Source organism: Neopsephotus bourkii, unplaced genomic scaffold (genome assembly GCF_033783945.1).
Source record: "Neopsephotus bourkii isolate Nb327-2 ecotype Australia unplaced genomic scaffold, CSIRO-AGI_Nbou_v1 NB_1314, whole genome shotgun sequence".
Lineage (NCBI taxonomy): Eukaryota > Metazoa > Chordata > Aves > Psittaciformes > Psittacidae > Neopsephotus > Neopsephotus bourkii.
Genome location: NW_026901795.1, coordinates 122,514 through 143,503, shown reverse-complemented (window position 1 = coordinate 143,503; position 20,990 = coordinate 122,514). Strand labels below are relative to the sequence as shown.

Sequence of the window (20,990 nt, the reverse complement as noted above, 5' to 3'; positions counted from 1 at the left end):
GTTTCTTTTATATAGTGAATCAATGTATTCTAAGTTTTAGTTCCTTACCTCTCTCACATACACAGTACAGGAGAGAGTGCTGATTTTATTTTTTGGAAAGAAACCCAACACTTTCATTCACAGGTGAAATCATGAGAACAGTACTTTGATATATTATTCCTTTCCATCCGTCTCTTTTTGGATTTCTCTGCCTCTCTTGATGGAATTGCACCTTCTTAAGATAAAGACGGTAAATCATGTTCGTAAGTCATCTGTGGCATAGCATGCATAGAGTTACATGAGAAATTATCTTGACTCATCATAAAATCTTCATAAATAGATACACTTTCTAAGTTTAAAACCTCTTCATAACAGGGTCAGTTTTGGAATACATTTTCTTAAAAGAATGGGAAAGTCATGTTCACTGATAATTCTTTGTCATCCACTTACCATATTTTTTTCCACTCACAGATAGTTTCTATTAGAAGTATTTTTCATGCATCAGAGTGCTGCAGTGGTTTTATTCAGAAAGGCTGCTTCATGGAAAGCAAATTAACTTGCAGTTTTTAACAGTGTGTGCTGTGTATCATGTAGAATAATGTGCAATAAAATGGAAAATAATGGCTGAGGTCTGGTCCCATTGCACATAATTGCAAAACTCACATTATATTAGGCAGAGTGAGATCTGATTGTTTGAACAAATAAAGATAGTTTCTATTCTTTCAGTTCTTGACAGAGCCTTATTGCATTGTGTTCATTTGTTGTCAGACGTAGCCTGTTCTAGGCCCAAATTCAACTAATAAATAAATAAGCAACCCTCATCACTGAAGCACTTGAAAATGTACTTTTAATGCTTTTCAGAGTAGAGATGGATTACTAGATCAGCCTTATGAAAATAAATAGCCAGAGTTTTCTCATTATGAATGTAAAAGATTTAAGGTTGGAAAATGCTGAATCAAATATAACTCTATGTCTTTGTGGATTTATGGTTTAAGATTATGCAAAAAACCAGGAAAGTGATTAATCAATAAGAATAAACAATTTTGTCATGAATAAAATTACACACATAATTTATTTTCATTGAAAAGAATGGCAATTTGCAAATTACAGAAACAAAATGGAAGTGCTGATTAAATGGCTTTTAAAAATCCTACAAAGTGGTGGTAATGCATTCCATTCTAATGTGCAAATGGCAAGAAATATAGCTGAAAAGACAGCTGTAATAAAAAAATTACTGTGTTCCATTTCAATTTGTTACCTTAAAAAAAAACCCAAACAACACAACTTTAAAATGTTCAATCATTTAAATTATTTCCCAAGCACAGATTCAGAGCAGTATTCGTTTACCTTTCTTGTAATTTCTTTAAAGATCACATTGCTCGAATATTTTACTTTGCTGGAACATTTTACTTGCTTTATCATAATGTATTAAGATGCTTTTCTAAGTGAGGTATAATATGTCGAATATTTAAAATATCATATATTAATACAGCTGTATAATGACTTGAAAAAGTTTATGCAATATAGCAAGTTATGGTACAGGCAGCAGTTTCATACATTATTTAATTATGGATCTTATATTTTATGTCTTAATTTCTCATTTTCCCTCATGGAGTTTTTTCCTGTTTACCAAATTTGAAACAATTCTGGAGGAAAATGTTTCTGTTATAATCTCATCTTATTATGAAGAAAAAAACACTCTTTTTTTTTCAATTTCCACTTCGAACTGACTCATATTTATTAAAAAACTTATGGTGGATATTGTCTTGGAATATTCTTTTCTTCCCCCAGCAGAGTACTGTTCTGGCTGTAATTCTCTGCATGGTATAAGAAATTAGTTTCAAACATCATGTATCATCAGTACCAAAGGCTGGTGCTCAGTGGTCTCCATCATATTTATGAGGTGGAGGATGGTTCATTTTTTCTAGAACTCTAAGGGTTTATGTATTTATACCTATAGTTACATACAGACCACATACAAATCAATAAACATAGGAAATATCTGTAACGAAAACTCGTACAAAATTCATTTTGAAAGTGTGGAACAGAAATAAAAATTATATCTAAAACAAGACTTTTGAATTTTTATGGATTCAAATCTTATCTGTACTTATTTAATATGCCTCAGTTTGATAACTTTCTTCATGAAGAACAGTACCTCATTCAAAGAACATTTCAATTAATATCAGTGTTGTGGATTAGGTTTGTACTAACTTTACTAAAACATACCATATTAACAAGTTATTCTTCTGTCCATTCAGTCAACTAAGAGAAATGTGTTTCATCACCATTTTTAAACGATTGTTTTGTAGAAAACAAGGCCTAAAGAATATTGACTTCTAGTTAATTAGAATTTGATTTAATGGATTTAGAGTACTGCAAATTAATCCTTTAAACAGGTGTAAGGTTCTTTGCAAGATTCTTACTTATATAGCACTTTGCAAGCAATATGCCAAATATAAAAAGTTACTTCAGATATCTGTCATTCTCAAACCTATAGCCTCATTGTGAAGTTTTTTCTTTATTGAACAAGGAAATATACTTTAAAAGAAATGGGGAATTGTCTAGTTTGAAGTGGGAAAGTACTACCAGATTGAACAGATTTGTTTGCTTTTCTAAAATCTAAGTTTATATGATCCTGTCATACACAGGTTGTAAATGATCCATCTTTGCTTTAAGGTGTTCCATATTTCAAGAAACTACTTGCAAAACTAATGAGTTTTTAAATAATATATGGATCAGAATACTGAATTTCAATATCCATACTGCAAATGTGACATACTGGTCATAATAAATTCATCTTTCTCACCAGCTATTGCTGGCTGCAAGAACGAGGTGAGATTCTTGTGTCCTTCTGAAAGCATTTTTGCTAATAAAATTCATCAATATATCTGATTAAGTCTTTCATGAACACTTCACATCCAGTAGCTTATTTATTTGGACAATTTCTGGTTTGACACTCAGCCTCCAAAACAAATTAATTAAAGAATAGAAGGCCAGTAAGTAACACAAATCTGTTTGGCCTCCTCTGGAAAAAGAAAATATAGTGGAATGCAAAGCAACAAAACTAAATCAAGTCCAGAAATAGGTGCTGTAAAGATTATCCTGTAAAATTATATGTAATACCAGTGGGTAGGATTTGAACAATAGTTTATATCAAAAAGCCCCATAATATACATGATTATCCTAATTTATTCCAAACGGTGAGCATGAAAATTAGGATCATGGGATTTATCAGTTGGGTTCGAGTGTTTTTTTTTCAGTAAAACCAGCAAGAACAATTTTTATTACCTGTTCATTTTTTCTCTCCTGTGATAAAATTATATAGTCTCTAAGTGATAGAGTACTGCTTTATTTTCAGAAATTCAAAGAATCCTCAATGAAGTCACCAGGATGGGAATAAAGCCTTGCAGAGGCACTGCTTCAGCATAGCCACCACAGCTCAGCCACAGTCCTGCCCCATACAGGCTTTGGAATCTGCTCAGCATTTCTCAGTAACCAAACTCCTCTCTCTTTTTGTGGAGAGTTTTTAATCTGACTGTTGAATTTCATGGCTATTTGTTAAAGCCTGCTTGTTTCATAAATAGAACTGATCCTGAAGAGTTGGTTGGGAAGTAATCTGATTTATGGCTATTGATCACTTCCAGCAAAAGTCTTTCTGGTCTTGTAAAGCCAAGCAGGGCCATAAATTTGGAGACAAGATCAATTTAATGCCTAGGTTTATTTCAGGTAAGATACTCATATACACAAATGTTTGTAGGCTTAAGCCCCATTCTAGCTACAGCTAGAAATATTTATCTGAGTGGTCTCAGTGAATGCAGTGTGATTTCTAATGTGTATTCATATTGGTACCTGAGTATAAATATGGGTCTTGAACTGGAAAAGAACCATACATGAGATTAATTCTGTACAACGCAAGTAGCTCTACTGTCATGATGAAACTATTCTGTGCAGTAAATGTGTATGCAAATCTTCACTGAATTAATGCCCAAGTTGCCAGAACCACAAAACTACGGGAAAATCCAATCAAATAGTCAAACAGAAAAAAAAACAGATATAACACATTTTTTTTTCTAATATTTTCTGATTTTAGTAAATATAGACAATTCTTTAAACAAGACTAATGAAGGTAGTTTCTTTTTCAACACAGGCCTTTCCTGACTTTACATATTGTCCTTCAGAGCCAAGAAAAGAAAATATCCCATGGGTATCTCTGTTGTTATTGATCTGAATAGTGACTAATAATTGCTGTGGAAAAAAAATAATCTCCAGTGGTGCTTCAGAAACTAAATACAATTTTCATAATCTGCAAAATCAGTATGCCTTTTTTTTACCAGACCCAAAGGGTTCACTACAGATTGTGAGGTTTATTGATCACTTAACATGTATAGTACTTTCATCTTTATTCAATGTCTTTTTTCAGCACTCAAAACAGGAGTAGGTAAGCAGTTCCCCATCCTTTTTGATTGGAGATGCACCAGAAAGTGATGAAGTTTCAGTGGAAACTTCTTTCAGTCACCCCACAGCTCCAAGTCCATCAGTACACTTCTGTCTGTGCCACTGGTCTCCTCATTTAGGGGACTGAGACACATAATGAAAACAAGTGGCTTTTCTTTCTAGTAAAGCAACAGAAGCCAGCAATTCTAAATGGAGTTGAGAGATATGTGTAAATGGTTTAGGAAAACAGCAGTTATTCCTGGGGGACAGGGAAAGGAGCCAGCTTTCTCTATCACCAGGAAGCTATAGGTCCATGTGTGGGTTTTGATTGATGTCTTGTCTGGAAGAGTTTGCTTCTTACTGAAATGCCACTGCATTGCTCAGATAGGTTATCTCCTGTGCTTCCTGATGCAAGCATTGCATGTTCCCCAGGCTATGGTGATTTCCAGTTGTTCTAAAGCTTGGGCTGAGCTATTGGGATGTGGCAGTCCGCTCTCCAGGCAGCTTTGCCACAGGCAGTATCTGGATGTCTGTATGCCAGCTTATAGGTGGTTTAGAAATGGAAATGTATTAGTCAATGTAGTTTCATTAGCTTATATGGTGACTGGAAGGCAGCTATCACTTTTATATCTGGTTGATGTAATTAGCCAACCATCTAGAGCAACATTTTTTTTTGCAAGTGCCTTTGTTTTCTTAAAGTGCAGAATAAGGAATGAATTCAAATCTGTTGCTGTATTACTGTAAGCTCTATGTAAGAGGTGCCCTGTAAGAAGGGCCAAACCCAACTCAGTAAAAGGAAAAGCCAGAGGACTGGTTTGAAGAGCAGGTGCTCAGCTGGTGAAAGTGTCCTTGTGTGAGTGAGAGCAGAAGCCACAGATGCAGTCCAGGTGAGGGCGTCTGCCAGTCTCAGGCGAGCAAAGGCTTCCCTCCAGGAACCGAAACCAGCGCAAAACCAGGAAACAAAGAGAAATATTCAAGCTGTTCACGTCAGAGACTGCTAAGCAAATGGGCAGGTCAGCTTAGTTAATCATTACCAGAACAGACTTTACAGACGTTCACTGCTGATCAGATGACAGGACCCTATCTGAGATAAGAAAACACCCATCCCAAGTAATAAGAGTTGAGAAGCCTCCTGTGCTTAGATGTTCTGACTTTGTTGTTTTGCTGTGGGAGAAGAGGCTCCACACTTCCCCATGGTTCCTGGAGCTCAGCCTAGCACAGCTTTCCTGTTCTGAAGAGGAAGTGAGAAATTCCTTCCACATGTGCTCCAGCACTGGAATATTCAGGTTTCAGTCCCGATCCAGGATCTGCCTATAATGAGCTCTCAGTGGTCCTCAGAGAGAAGCTGCCAGCTGTGCCAAGAGTTGTTTCATTTTGTGCCAAAGCAGGAGGGAGAGAAGAAATCCTGCAAAATGCTAAAATGTTGATGGTGCAAAAATTGGTCTAAGGGTATTGCAACTGGGAAAACAGAAAGAAAACTAGAAGCAGAGGAAGGCACAAGGAAACAGGATGGGAAACTTTTGTCAGAAGCACTGCGCCTGTTTGGAGCCCTACCTCCCATTCTTATTCCCAGGGAGAGATGGTGAGCAGGATGAGAAAGCTGGCCAAGTCTTCACCAACCTTGCTGTGGTAAAAGATGACTGCCAAGCAGGACAGAATGACAGAGACAGTAAGATAAAGCAGAAACCTTTACCTCCACTGCCTGGCCAGCATCTGGTGAATATTTGCACATTTGTGGCACTCTTCGACTACGAGGCTCGCACTGAGGAGGACTTGAGCTTCCATGCTGGGGATAAGCTTAAAGTGCTGGATGCATCCCATGAGGGCTGGTGGTATGCTAGGCTCCTCCTGCCAACAGGCTCAGACTGTCCTGGCCGCAAGCTCCAGGGCTACATCCCTGCCAACTACATAGCTGCTGACCAGAGCATCCAAGCTGAGCCGTGAGTACCCATGTAAAGCAGAGCACAGTATCCTTTCTGTCAGGTTAAATAGGACTGGGACAGGAAGTTATGGCCTTTTCTCTTGCTGAGGAACACACTGCTGTAGTCAGCCTCTAGTGGTCCTACCAGTGACAGCCGTAGTTGGCACACTTCAGGGAAAGGGCACTGTTGTCACAAGAAAATAAATTACAAAATGCAGAGTGTTGAAGGTTTTGGTTTGGTTTAAGTAATTTCCCTTTCTGATACACCCTAATCACATGTTTGAGAACTGCCTGGGAATATCAGGTGGGTTACCACTGCCATGGTTCATTATTTTTGTTTGCATAACAGTAAGAGTCTGTTGGATACTCCCCAGAGAGTGCAAGGAGATGGCCCCTGCCGTGAACAGTTTTCAGCCTAGCCAGCTGCAAAGTTATCAATTAATCCATTTTCGGAAGCTGTCTTTACATCTTCTTACAAATGCTGGGTCTCAAACAGCTAAGTTTTTGTTGCATTACTTTTTTCTTTTTGGAGGCAAATCTCTGCTCTCAGGAGAAACTAAATTGGAGTAAGTACTGCAGAAGGCAAAGGAGTGGATATAGCAATAGAATACAAGTTTAATTTGTTAAACTTTCACAGAGTTTAATTATGCAGTCCATGTTTTTCTGCCCTGTCAAAACATGTCCAATCTTATTTAATATTCTGAACTAGAGCAGAAGTCACACAAAATTGGTTACTTAGCTCCCTAGTGAGGATGAGTAAGGTCTGAGTCAGTCTGGGATGCAGAGTTATTTATGTGTGTTACAGTCAGAGGCAGTGTTTGCTTAAATAGGTCTGACTGCAGTTCCAGAGGTATATTTTGGCAGAAATTGTCTGTGTGGAAAGAGACAGGAGAAATATCATTCATTATTAGTCTCAGAATTAATGTTGACTTTAGAGGGATGATGTTGCAGCTTTTCAGTTAAATCTCATTTGGACCTGAAACATAAACTCTGATGTGATCTGCCCACCATAGTGTCAAGGGCTAGGAAAATAGGCTCAGGTATAATTATGCCAGTCTTTTATCAGCTGTGCTAGAGGCATCTTAGGGGTACTGTAAGATTCCTCTCTAACCTGAAGACCTTAATTTCTGGACTCTGACCAGCTGTTCCTATTTCTGTATTCAGGCAGACAACCCTTTCAATGTTCAGAAGAATTCTTCCAATTGCAGAAATTAATCTGCAGGGATGGCATTTTCTGACCCACTAGAGAAACGGTTGTAGGCTCTAATTCAACTCAGCTTGGCCTTTGCTCTCTTTCAAGAGCCAGTTTTATTACAAGTCACCTAAGATTTCTGCTTGCTGTTAATACTTTGAAAGTAATTTTGCTCAGTTGTACAACACTCTTGGCTTTTAAGGTCCCTCTTATCTTTCTGTATCTACAGCATCAAATACAAAGTTAAGTTTGCCAAAGTACATTGTTGATAACCTTTGTTGTTTTCTTATTACAGAATCGATTTGATTTTATTTTGCTCCTTTTATATGCCATTCTCCCTTTTTTAATGAAGACTAAGTTTTGGCAAAAGATTTTTCTTTATAGGTTTCTAGAACATTGGAGAGAAGAAAATGGAGAGCTTTTACAGCTCTTTTTAGTTTCATACCAAAGTTAATCTGGCTAAACATGTTGTCTTTTCTCACATTACCTTCTAAATCAGTTGGCTTTAGTGGTCTTCTTGTATATACAAAATTGCTGTCACGCCACACACATATAACCATAGGCTCAGAGCGGAAGGGACCTCTGAAAGATATTTTAAACCATTCTCCAAACTCAAACATGGCCAAAATAAAATTAGACCCATTTGCTTAGCTGAGCATTCCCTGTCAAGCTTTCCTCTCTCCTGCTTTTAGTGAGGATTTTTTTTTGCTTTGTATCCAGTTGGAATATTCCTTTCTACAATTTCTTCCAAAAACTCCTTTTCACTCACCTTCTTCCTTGCTGAAGCACCTGTGATTTTTTTTCAGGGAGAAATTCTTTCTTGAACTTTTCTTTGGTATAAAAGAGAATGAAGTAAGGTAAGAAGTGAGAAACTTCTTCCTTGTCCTCTTTTGGATAATAGTTTTTCTTCCTGGAATTCTCTTTGACTCCATGCGATATGACTGATGTAGAGCTGATAAGGTGATAAATAACTGGATGAAAGGGCAGAAAGGATGTGCAGTATCTCCAGACTGAGGAAAATAAAAATTAAATACTATTTGTAAGAAAGGGAATTTTCATGTATCCTTGGCTATCAGAATGTTTCATCAGAACTGAGAAAGAATGAGATATCTTTAGTGAGTTGCTCTCCTCAGACCAAAGTTTTTTGGCAGAAACTGTATGCTAAAATGGAAGGAAAACTTTGTTTGTACTCCATTTTGCTAATATATTTGTATTATATAATATGACAACTTATTCCAAAAGTCAAACACTTCTTATTTGTGCATAATATCATGTTAAAAAAAAGTTTCCCTTCGGCTTGAGTGATCCCTTCCAGTGTGAATCACTTGGATAAAACCTTTAACAGTCTGTGTGAATAGGGGAAGGTGAAAAAAAGGTAAATCCATGGCTTGGGTTTTGCTTGCTGCAGCATTGCAGTCCAAATGTGTGCTACATAAGATTAAATAAGTCCAAGGACTGCACACCTGCTACCATGAAGGTTGTTTTGGACAGACTGAGGAAACAAGGCTCTTCATTTTTGTATTTACCAGTAAAGCATCTTCTTATTGCTGATCTTTTCTAGCACCTGCAGTATTTCTTATACTAACAACAACCTCTCAGGTGGAGGTATTGTGAAGGGATTGTGCCTAGTGTTGCTGAAGACAGGTGTGTTCTCCTGGCCCTACCTGGAATAAGTGAGACAAGGCAGCCAGACAGGGGAAGCATTTGTCTAGCAAATCATAGTCCCGCAGAGAACTTTCACTTCATGAGAAAATAAATCTGTTACTACAAAATTGTTATTTTATTTAATATCTGACCAAAAGCAGACGCAGACTGCGCTAATGATAAATTAGCAACTGTGAGAACACTTAGTGCTTTTCTTCTCTCTGCATCACAGATTGCAGTCAAGACCACAAGCCAGACAGATTATTTATTTCTAAGGAAGTTTGAGTGAGGTTGTATCTGCCTTATCCGATGGCATCAGAATCATCTTCTTTCTGGGTTTAAACACATAATTCAACTTGCATGTCCAGCAAAGAGCAATTCGATTAACACCAGATATGAATTTAATGAAATAAATTTTTTTGGCAAGGAGTTTGACCTTTCTGTGTCTGTGCTCTTTCTGTGCCTGCTTTTCTGCACTATAAACAGGAACCATAGTAATGCATTCACTGCCCTTATTTTATTATTGCCAGTTGTTTTAACTAAACAAGAAAAGGACATAGTAGAAATTGTTATGGACAACAGATACAGCCCAGCTGTACAGTTAATTGTATTGAAGAAAAAAAAAAACCCAAACAAAACAACCAAACAAAAAGAACTCACTGCAGGAGTGACATGAGTTCTTTATTTCTAGAGGAAGGGAAGAGTGTTCTTAGAGGGGTGTCTTGCCTGCCATCCTGATGGACCAGTTTGCTCTTTATTGAAAGTCACCTTCACACACATGTTCATGCCAACATTATTAACACAAGACTGCTGTGCTGAGGGAAGTAAATCCACACAAATTCATAGTAGATTAGGTCAAAGAAGATCACAGTGATTACTTTAAACTTTTGCCAGTTTCAGAAACATTCCATATTTCAGAGAGATTTCTTATATAGTCATTTCCCAGCTGGTGGAAATTGAGCCCCAGACCTAATCAATGAAACCTCACCAGTCAATTCCACAATGAGCATTTTAAAGAACTCATTGAAAGCAGAAGTGACTTTTAGGTTATTTTTGTCGATCACCTTCTGTGACCTGGCTCAGCTTTAACTATTTCATACACTGAATCTGAGTTACTGTATGTGAACAATAAAGCATTCCCTGCACTGACCTGTTTCAGACTTTCTGCAAAGTCAGGCTGATGGGGTAACTCTAGTTTATGTAGGTCATTTTTCAAAGTGGTATTTAGAGCCAAAATGTATCTGGAGACCCTTTTTAAAGGGAAACCCTAGATTCTGCTGATCAGCTCAGAAAACTGAATGTAATCCACTGTGGTTTCTGTGCACTCCCTCTCTCTTAGTCTCAGAATTTCTCTCCCTATTACAGTACAAACTCCTGAAGACACCATCAGCACCAGCACTAAGCCTTGTATTAGAACTGCTTATTGCTTACATGACTAAAAGTAGTAGAAGGTTATTCTCATATTCTTGGATCCTGTTAACATTAAGTACAAAAGCTATTGCCATATAGGTTTTGGTAGAAAAGGTTTCTTTATCATCAAAATATGTATTTATTATAAATCATTGAAATAGTAGCATGTGAACTTGTTTGAAATTCCATCTTTTTTTTAATTTGAAATTTCATCTTTTCTTTCATTTGATATATTTCATGTATGTGCTTTTGTGTGTGCATACACACCATAGATAAAGTTTGTAAGACTAATACTTTTAAGACCATGCAAAACAGCCCTGTGTAAATACATGTGTACTGGAAACCCAGAAGATCATGATTTTGAAGTTTTTTGACCTTGTGTTTATAGCATCTCAAATACCCAAAGTTTGAAACTGCCATACATGTTTTGGAGTGTCTTTCTTGAATTTAAATGATTGAATACTGTAGAAAGATAATAAATTTAATCACTCCTTTAGTTGCAGTTGCGCATTCCAATGCTGTCTTCAAGTATATCTCAAACTTTGTCTTCAGTTTGGCTCATTTCTTAAATATGCCAAGATACACTGAAAACAAAAGGAGGTAATTTACAGTATTGTGAAATGTCAGATTTTGTCAAGTGCCAGAAGTATTTAGACACCCATGTGTATAACAATGTCCAGAAAATGTGTGTCTCTGCTCAGAAAGCTGGAAGGAATTATGGCATTGTAGATGGGCAATTCATGGAAATTTGTTTAATTTAAGTCAGCTATTTTCTGGCCATGTGATTTTCTAAATATACAACCTTGCCTATTTAAATTCTGAGAAATGAAGAAAATTCTTCCTACCTTGTTTTTATTTGAAATTAGTGTGTAGATTATACAGTATAGTAATGATATAGTAGTTTTCATTACCCTGTTGTGAAAGATTTGACAATAATTCATAGGAAGACCAGAAGCAATACCCTTAAAACCTACTAACATAGCCGTTTAGTTTTTCTTACTGCACTGTGAAACCCAGGTGGCCTTTACAGTGCCTTTTAGAAAAAAGAAAGACCATACACTGGACAGAATAACTCAGTAGTCCTCTTTGATGTTTTTTCTTCAGGCTCAGTAGGAATTAGCATTGTGCATGCTAGCATAGATTAGTTGGTTTTGAGTAATGTTGTTGTAAAAACATTTGCCAGGTATTGTACAATGGTTAGTGCTTCCTCAATAGTTGCTTTTGATGGCTGTCCATGTAGCACAATAGAGACCTGTGCAGAGCTGACTGATCTTTGAATAGGTTTAGAACTGAAAAACAGTAACCAACAGTTCAGCCAGGCTAAAACTTCTAAAGCTGGGCTGATTTTAAACAAACTAGGTCATATATCTCTGTGAAGAATCATTTTCTAATATGTAAAAAGCACTGTTGGTTTTTAAAAGACTTTGGGGCTTTCTTGGTGTAGGATCATACCTGTATTGAAGAGATTTAAGTCATAAAAACATGAGAGAGATCCTTCACAGTCAGATCAATGACCCCTCTACCCCCATTATTGTGTTTAAGACAGGATTTTATGAAAAGTCCACAGGCCTGTCCACTTTCCTTGATCTGTTCCCTCTGCACTTCACCAGAGGCTGGAACTATTGTATAAGCAATGTCAGAGGGTACATCACTGCCATATCTAATGACAGACCTATTGTCAAGTCTGTTTAGCGAAAGTGTAGGTGTTGACACTGCACAATCCTTTATTCGTGCCTGTGGGCAATGACCAAGCTATTAGGAAAAAAGCCCAAATCCACAATGAAACAACAGAAACCAAAATCCAAATCCCACAGAAACCCCTATCATCCCTGCAGAAAGTTTTGTATTCCTAAACAAGTGTTTGAGTTTCTTCTCTCTGGATTGCTGCTTGCTTAACCATGAGTGACTCAAAAAGACCCAAGGTCAAAATAAATAGGCATGAAAGGAAATTATAGAGCTGCACAGGTCCCTGTCAAATTCAGGGATCACTTTTTACAGACCAGACCTGCCTGCCCCATCTACCCTAAGCAACCTGAGTCAGCCCAGGCTGCAGACCAGTGAGTTTACCCTCACGGATTTACCTGTCAATTCATTTTGCTTCTTATCAAAGATACAGAACTAAACCCAGGGTGTGTCCTGTTATTATCTTACACACATTGTCTTCTAGCATGAGGTTAAGGCAGAAATGCTTAGGGCAAACATAATAATGATGCAGCCTTCTGTAGCCTCGTTTAGATAACAAAAAATTTACCTTCACTTTAATTGTAAAACAGATTAGTAGAGAAAATATGATTAATCAGGATTCAGACGCTTTTTCTGTAATAAAATGTTTTGTTCCTTTTCAAATTATGCAAGCAAAATATGCACAGCATACTTTATTAAATACTATTTAAAAAAAGATGAAATATTACATATTTACTACTACATATAGGGAGAAAAAAAGAGTTTTCAATGGTTTTTAAATAGAACCATATGGGACATATTTGATGACTCTTCCTGTGTTAGAACTTTAAGGATAAGAGATTAAACTTCTTTAGTTAAGAAGCTTATTCCTCACTGGCATTTTCTTAAATGTTGACATGCTGGTTTGCGCCTCATAACTGTGTAAAGAAACCTGAAAGAGTTACAAGACATTAAAATGGAAATCCACATCTTTGCAGTTTTCAGTTCTCCAGACATGCCTAGGATTCATCTAGAAATAGCTTTACAAAAGATCAAACAAAATATTGATCATGAACGCATTCCTTTTCTTTATCACTTTAATCAAACAGAAATGTGTTGTTGTTTTTTTTTTTTTCTATGCTGGTACACTGGTCTTAACAAAAATTGGAAAAACAAAGGAGTGAATTAATGATGTTTCCATTAAGGATTGCACTAATTGACATTTTCATTATTTGTATGCAGACTACTCTATAATCTATATTTTGCATTATAAATTTATCTTCAGTAACATCAGTAAACATTTTCCCTTAGCTTTCTCTCACTAAAGCAGGTACATTGCTAGTTTAATTAATAACATTTTTCTGTATTTATAGCACAAATGATTTTGCAGCACACCTTTTCAAACCTCACTGCAAAAGAAGAGGAAAAAAGCCCTCTAAGACTCACATGTGGGAATGAATATATGCCATGGATTTCAGAAATTATGAGAACTCACAAACCTCAGTCTTTTGAAACTACTGATCTTTTCAGTCCTTTCAAACTACTGATCTTTTCAGTTAGTGGAAGTCTCTATAAGGTTATACAGAAGGAGTCTCTGCTCCCCTAAGGTATGTGGTGAAAGAAGCTGTACACAAGAACCTGCAGAGACAAATCTGGGGGACACGTGAGGAGGGAGGTGGTGATGAGGACAAGCCTGCTCAGTCACATTCACTGATAAGGGTATGTGGGGTGTGAGAATGTTTCTTTTTCAGCAAGACTATCAGGGGACTTTGCCCATAACAAAACACACAGAGACACCAAACCTGACAAATTAATGCTAACAAAGACAATAACCACAAGTAAACCCAGTCAATCGCAGTAACTGATATGATATCAAGAAACGGCATGCAAACTTGGACTTTGCAACCAATAGGGATTCACACTTGTGAGTCCAGGATGTTGGAGGGGTTTGTGGAGCCCTGTCAAGTGATAAAACAAGGTTTAGGGGAAAAGGATCAGACAGGAATAAAGAAGTGATTGACAAAAAGGGGTCTATTCTGTGATTCTATAAAAAATGCTGTTCATGTGTAAAGTGGGAATAGTCAGTATTTGGCCGGCTGAGCCCTATGCCTGGTCACCACATTCTGTCTTCTCATTATATCCTTTCTTGACTATCTTTCTGTTACCCTTGTGACTTCCTAAGAGTGTAACCTTACCCTCTGTCCCATGGGTGAGTGCTGCAAGGACTGTCAGCTATGTGGAGACTGATGTGACTTGGTACTGAGCCAGCTACTGAAGTCTGAGGGTGTAGGTGCCCTGGCTTGTGGTGTCAGCTGCTGGAGTGAGTCAGGTATCAATGCCAGATGCTGGAGTGGGTAGGGTTCTCAGCCACCAGCCAATGGGGTATGTCTCAAATTCAGCTGCAGGGGAGACCTTCTTGTGTGAGACGAGTGTGGGTAGGAGGGGCTGGGATCAGGTCAGGGTTGTTGGATGAAGCTGATATATGTTGGTCTGTGCTGGTATTTGAGAGGGGGGATCTGCAAATGTGCTTGTGCTTGTGAATCTAGATAGAGGTGTGTATGCCATCACTAGTGATCTTCTAGCTCTGCCAGCCAAAGCGGAGGAGAGAATGTGCTTGCGTTCTTTGTGAGTCCTGTGAGTACCTACATGGGTGCTGTTGAAGGCAGCAGCTTGTCTGTGGCAGACTGTAACTGGCCATGTCAGTGACCCTTCTGTGTGTCTGTGTGTCTCTGAGACGGATACCCGTCTTCACCACTGACTGAACCTGCAAACAGGAAAGCACCAGCCACGTTCCTCAGCATGGGCAGACACCCTGTGTCTGTCCAGATGTTCCTGGAATGCAACAGCTGGAGGAAGTGGTTGCTCCCAAATCCCCTTAGTGGTCGTCTTTACCTTTGCTTCAAAAAAGAGTGTCTTGACTTTCTTTTATTGTATGCTTTTCCCAGATGCCTGCAGATTTATGCTTAGAAGTGTATGTATATTCTCAGCCACTGACATGGATGAATCAGTATCATTTTTATCCATAGAAAGTCACCTGATGTTTTTTTGCTGTTCCAGAATGACAACTTGATTAGTTTGGAAAGATAATGATTATTTTTCTGAATTCCTGCAAGGAAAGAAAAGAGAAAATGAGATCTTGTTCTTATTACAGAGCTAAAATGTTTGAAAAATCACCCAGAAATTTCCTTTGATGCTGATATACCTTTCTGATATGGTGTTGTGATCTCTTACAAAAGAAGCCATGTGTGTGGATTTTTGGCTGATAATATACAGACTGATATGGAGTTTGATGTGCTTTATTTCTTGAAGCTAAAGGTGTCTTTAGTGTGCCACCCTTCCCATTTATCATCCTGAAAAGGTTGCTCTGAAAACATGGAGATCATTTGGTTGAGAAATTTGTCACCATCTGAAGGAATCATTCTGTTGTGTGGCTGAGGGTCACCTGGGAGTGCCAGACTGCACAGTTCCTTTTTGAGACTCCTGGGGACAAGAGTGACCTGGTTGTTCTCCAGTGAAAGTCGACTTGAGAGAGGGTAGGAGTCTGCTCAGACTGCTGGCGGTAGGCTGACTGTGCCCAAGTGAATGTCCAAAAGAGAGCTTGGCACAAAACGGAGGGAGAGATCTCCTCTGACACCAGTGTCCTGTGCAGGTAAGGTGAGGCTTTTTCTTTCTGATGGTTTCTTCATTATTTCTGTACCGAGGTGAGTTCCCCTGGGAGAAAAGGAAATAATTTCTCAGGAATGATTTTCTCAAGAAAATCAATTGAATGCTTTTGGAAGCTGTAATGGTTTTAAGTGAATGTATGATTGAACATTTTCTTGTCCTTTTGAGTTTCCCTTAATGTTAAATCTATTGATGTTTTTTGTGTTCTCTATACCATGTTAATATTAAGGCTACCTCAAGGTTTCAGCTTTATTCCTCAGTTGTTATGAATAGCAGAGTTATTGCTACTTTTAGTGTATATTATGATAGTAAATCAGTACTTTTGCTCATTTGTGTTAACAAATGCATACAGGTACTACTACCATTGATGAAAGACTTTACAATGCTATTTGGAAAACACTATCCAGCAGAAATAGGGTCTGAGGAACACAGTTTACATTTTTTAAGGGGGAGGTGATTATATGACTATATTTCACACCCAACATCCAAAGCAATGCCCTTTAAAGCCAATGGCAGCCTTTCATTGACCTCAAAGACAAGTTATTTTAGAACAACTTTTTAATGCAATGAAATCCTTATCTAGGTACAAAACCACTACTGGGAGCAAACTTTGATGATTGAATTTAGTCTTTTAAGTTGGAGGAATACCAGGGACTTACGTAACTAAATCACCACAGAGAAAGGAACATGATATCACTTTAATGTACACTTTATTTTCTCATATAGAAAAACTTCAGAGCAGTTTAAATGATACAGCATGCAGATGACCAATATTATGGAGAATGAATGCAAATGTTGAAATTAATTACATAATAGCAAAGTTGGGACGCAATGGATGAGATTATTTATGGAGAGTTCTACAAATTAACTATCAGATTGTGATTTGGTTGCTGATTTGTTATCTATTGTTCCTATTCTGCAGTGAAACTAGCATTGTGTGAGCTATGTTAATTTGCAGATTTCATGCACTAGGCATTATAATACTATCCCTACAGGAGAAATAGTCACTTTTTAGTCATTACGAAGTGCAAGAGTAGCCAAAAGTGCAATGGTTTTTCACCGCAAAGACTCAGAGCAAATTAATTTCCATATTTGAAGCACAGTCAACTGCTATCATCAACTATTGAAAACTTACAACAGAATCACACAACAGTACAGTTATGGCCTACTAAGGTACTTACTGAAAAGGTTTATACACCACCTGTCATGGATATTTTAGACTAATGCTCAAGTAATCTTTGTGTACGTTTACAAGCAGTAAATTTGTTCTAGAGTGTAAGAGGAAATGCCTACCTTTGTGGTGTTTTTTCCCACACTTACTCACTGTTAAACATTACCTTATCCAAACAATCCCACACAGCTATTTACTGTAAAAGTCCCTATAGTCCTGGCAGGCCCTTTCTTTAGGACACAGATTATTATTTCTAACAAAAACAATGGAGTAACACAAAACAAAGATATTTATCGGACTAAAACAGACCTGAGGCTCAGAGTCCTCTCTGATATACCTCCTGACCTCTTCTCATGAGCTAGTAATCTCTTGCAGGTCCTTCAGGTGGGCTCCCCCAGTGATTTGTTACTGCAATCTTGAGTTTCTTTTGGGTCTTAGGTATACACAAGGTCAGTCTGCCAGGGTAGGTTGGTGTTTCACACATTTACCGCAGTTACATTGCAAGCATTGGGATTGTGTGGAGTAAGCTACTGTTCAGTGTTAAAGTCAAGATTTCGTTGAGTAATAAAATTTAAATGTTTTTTAAAAAGGCACTACACAGTATAAATGTGGTGAATCTGGTCCTTGAGTCTAGAAGTATAAAGCTTTTTTCCTGCCAATAACCTGAAATTTCCCTTCTTGCTAAAAATAAATGGTAGCAAAGGGTCTGCCTATTTTGGTGGTAGCTCATGTACATTCAGTTGCAAAAGGAGTACCTCTGATGTAATAGTGGTACATTCTATAAATAACTGTAAGTGAGCATCTGTGCATGTTGTATATCCCAGCAAGATGGTGACTGTGGTATATGAGAGGCATAGGCTTAAAAAGGTTTAAATTGCTTCCTTTTAACTCATTTTAAAACTAAAGCCCTGATAGAATTAACTCTGGCCAGGGATGTCAAGGACCACAAGGAAATCTATGGGTATGTCAGTGATAAAAAGACTAGGGAAAATGTTGGCCCTCTGCAGAAGGAAATGGTAGGACTGGTCACATGGGATGTGTAGAAGCCTGAGGTACTCAATGACTTTTTTTGCCTCAGTCTTCAGCAGCAAGTGCTCCAGCCACACCACTCAGGTTGCAGAAGTCAAAGGCAGGGGCTGGAAGAATGAAGAACTATGCTGTAGGAGAAGTTCAGATTCAGTACCATCTAAGGAACCTGAAGGAACACAAGTCCATGGGACCCAATGAGCATCTGTGGGATCTAAGGGAACTGGAGGAAGAAGAGGCTAATCTGCATCATATTTGAGGAGTCATGGCAGTCTGGTGAAGTTCTCACTGACTGGAAAAGGGGAAACATAATACCCATTTTTAAAAAGGGAATAAAGGAAGACCTGGGGAACTACAGGGTGGACAGTCTCACCTCAGTGCCTGGCAAGATCATGGAGCAAATCTTCCTGGAAGCTATGTTAAGGTATATGGAAAATAAGGAGGTGACTGGTGACAGCCAGCATGACTTCACTAAAGGCAAATTATGGCTGACAAATTTGGTGGCCTTCTAAAATGGGGTTAAGCATTGGTGGATAAGGGGACAGTGACTAATGTCATCTACCTGGACTTGTGCAAGGCATTTGACACTGTCCCACAAGACATTCTTGTCTCTAAACCGCAGAGGCAGGAATTTGGTGGATGGGCCACTCGGTGATTAAGGAATTGGTTGGAAGGCTGCACTCAAAGAGTTGCAGTCAACATCTCAATGTTTAAGTGGAGACCAGCGGCAAGTGGCATCCCTCAGGGGTTGGTACTGGGAGAGGTGCTGTTCAGCATCTTTGTTAGTGATATGGACAGTGTGGTTGAGTGTGTCCTCAGCAAATTTGCCAATGACACTAAGCTGTGTGGCTTGGTTGATACACTGGAGGGAAGGAATACCATCTGGAGGGACCCTGACACACGAGAGGTGGGCCTGTACAAAACTTCAACAAGGCGAAGTGCAAGGTCCTACACTTGGGTTTGGGCTGTCCCAAGCACAAATACAGGCTGAGTGGAAAGCATCCCTGAGGAGAAATATGTGGGGGTGTTGGCTGACAAGAAGCTCAACTCAAGATGGCAGTGTGCACTCGCAGCTGAGGAAGCCAACTGTATCCTAGGCTGCATAAAAAGAAGTGTGACCAGCAGGTCAAGGGGGATGATTCTCCTCTTCTACTGCTCTCATGAGACCTCACCTGGAGTCCCGCATTCAGCTCTGGGGCCCCCAACACAAGAGAGACATGGACCTATTGGAGTGAGTCCAGAGGAGGGCCATGAGGATGATCAGGGGGCTGGAGCACCTCGCCTGTGAAAACAGTCTGAGAAAGCTGGGATGGTTCAGCCTGAAGAAGAGAAGGCTCAGGAGAGACCTTAGAACAGCCTTCCAGTACCTAAAGGGGGCTCACAAGAAATCTGGAGAGGGACTATTTATAAGGGCCAGTAGTGACCATACAAGGGGTAATGGCTTTAAATTGACAGAAGGAAGATTTAGATTAGATATTGGGAAGGTGTTCCTCACTGTGGGAGTAGTGAGGCACAGGAACAGGTTGCGCAGAGAAATTGTGACTGTGTTCAAGGCAAGGCTGGATGAGGCTTAAGCAACCCGGTCTAATGGAAGATGTCCCTGACAATGGCAGGGGGGTTGGAACTGGATGATCTTTAGGGTCCCTTCCAGCACAAACCATTCTATGATTCTATGGTGATTCTATAAAAGATGCACTGTTTCATGGATGAATGTGCCACTTACTTCCTTGTGCTCATGTTCATGATCAAATAAATATGGGAAGAGAGAAAGGAAAAATCACTCCCTTCTCCTGGAAGAAAGACACAGCAGTATTTTTCAAGAGTCCTCCATTTTAATTTTTTTATCAAATCAAAATATTTAACATGGTCTGAAATAAAAGGAAGGGTATTGCTTGGCTGGATCTTGTTTTCAGATAACTTAATCCCTTCTGAAAAAAAAAAAAAAGAAAAAATGATTTCATTTTGATGTACACCCCATTTAAAAACAGAAACCAGAAAAATGTGGTTTTAAATGTGAAAAATTTTCAAATGGAACACATTCACAAGTTAAGCTTTTTTTTTATTTAGCAAATATACGCAGAACTGTAACTTAATTTTCTTTCCCTTTTTTTGCTTCTACATCTTTTCTGTCATCACCTCATATTCTGCCATCTCATCAATAAAATTCTCTCAAGTCTAATATAAATTTAGTGTTTATGGAAAAATGCCAAACAGTCAGCTATAATCTGAATATTAACAAAATGTTATCCAAATACAAAGAGCAAAATGGGATCTGTTATTTTCCAAAACTGTGTCTCACATTGTAATGGTTATTTAAAGAAAAAATCACACTGTGGTTCTGAAATATGGAAAATACAGTGGAATCTACAGTCTGCTGCTACAGACAGACTGTCACTTTCAAGCATACTTCTACATAAAACATAACATAAACTGATGCTGCTCTGTCATTTTGATAGATCTTTGCTGCTTACATAGTGTAGAAATGGACCTGTTCAGTTTTTCACAGCTATTAACATGTTCTGTGTTTTCCCACGTGGAAAAAAACCAGACTTATTCCATCCACTGCCATTGTGAAAAGACTCAGAAGCTCCATGTCCCACACAGAAAGCATGCAGGTAGTCTTCATTTTAGTTTGTGACAAGTCATTCAACAACAAGGATCAGAGCCATATGCATGACTCAGGTCTTTACGTAGGAAGCAAATTCACTGTAGTTGCGAAAGCTTAAGTGTGCTGCCCTACATAACCACCCCTGAAAACCTGAATTTCTAGTTTCAGTTGGCGGAAACTAGTTTCTGATTATGGTAAATAAGTAATCAGAACTGAGCTCTGTCACTATACATGTACATTGTAAATGATTTAGTATTTCAGTTATTGTCCAAGTCAA

General features: G+C 38.3%; 1 protein-coding gene across 1 annotated transcript in view; it reads left to right on the top strand.

Moving 5' to 3' along the window:
* The first annotated feature begins 4,589 nt into the window (after nucleotides 1–4,589).
* FRK (fyn related Src family tyrosine kinase) overlaps nucleotides 4,590–20,990 on the top strand; it is a 53,946-nt gene continuing 37,545 nt past the window's right edge. The window contains exon 1 of the mRNA XM_061366164.1: nucleotides 4,590–6,356. Coding sequence (XP_061222148.1) covers nucleotides 5,926–6,356 — 431 coding nt within the window. The 5' untranslated portion in view covers nucleotides 4,590–5,925. The remainder of the gene's footprint in view (nucleotides 6,357–20,990) is intronic.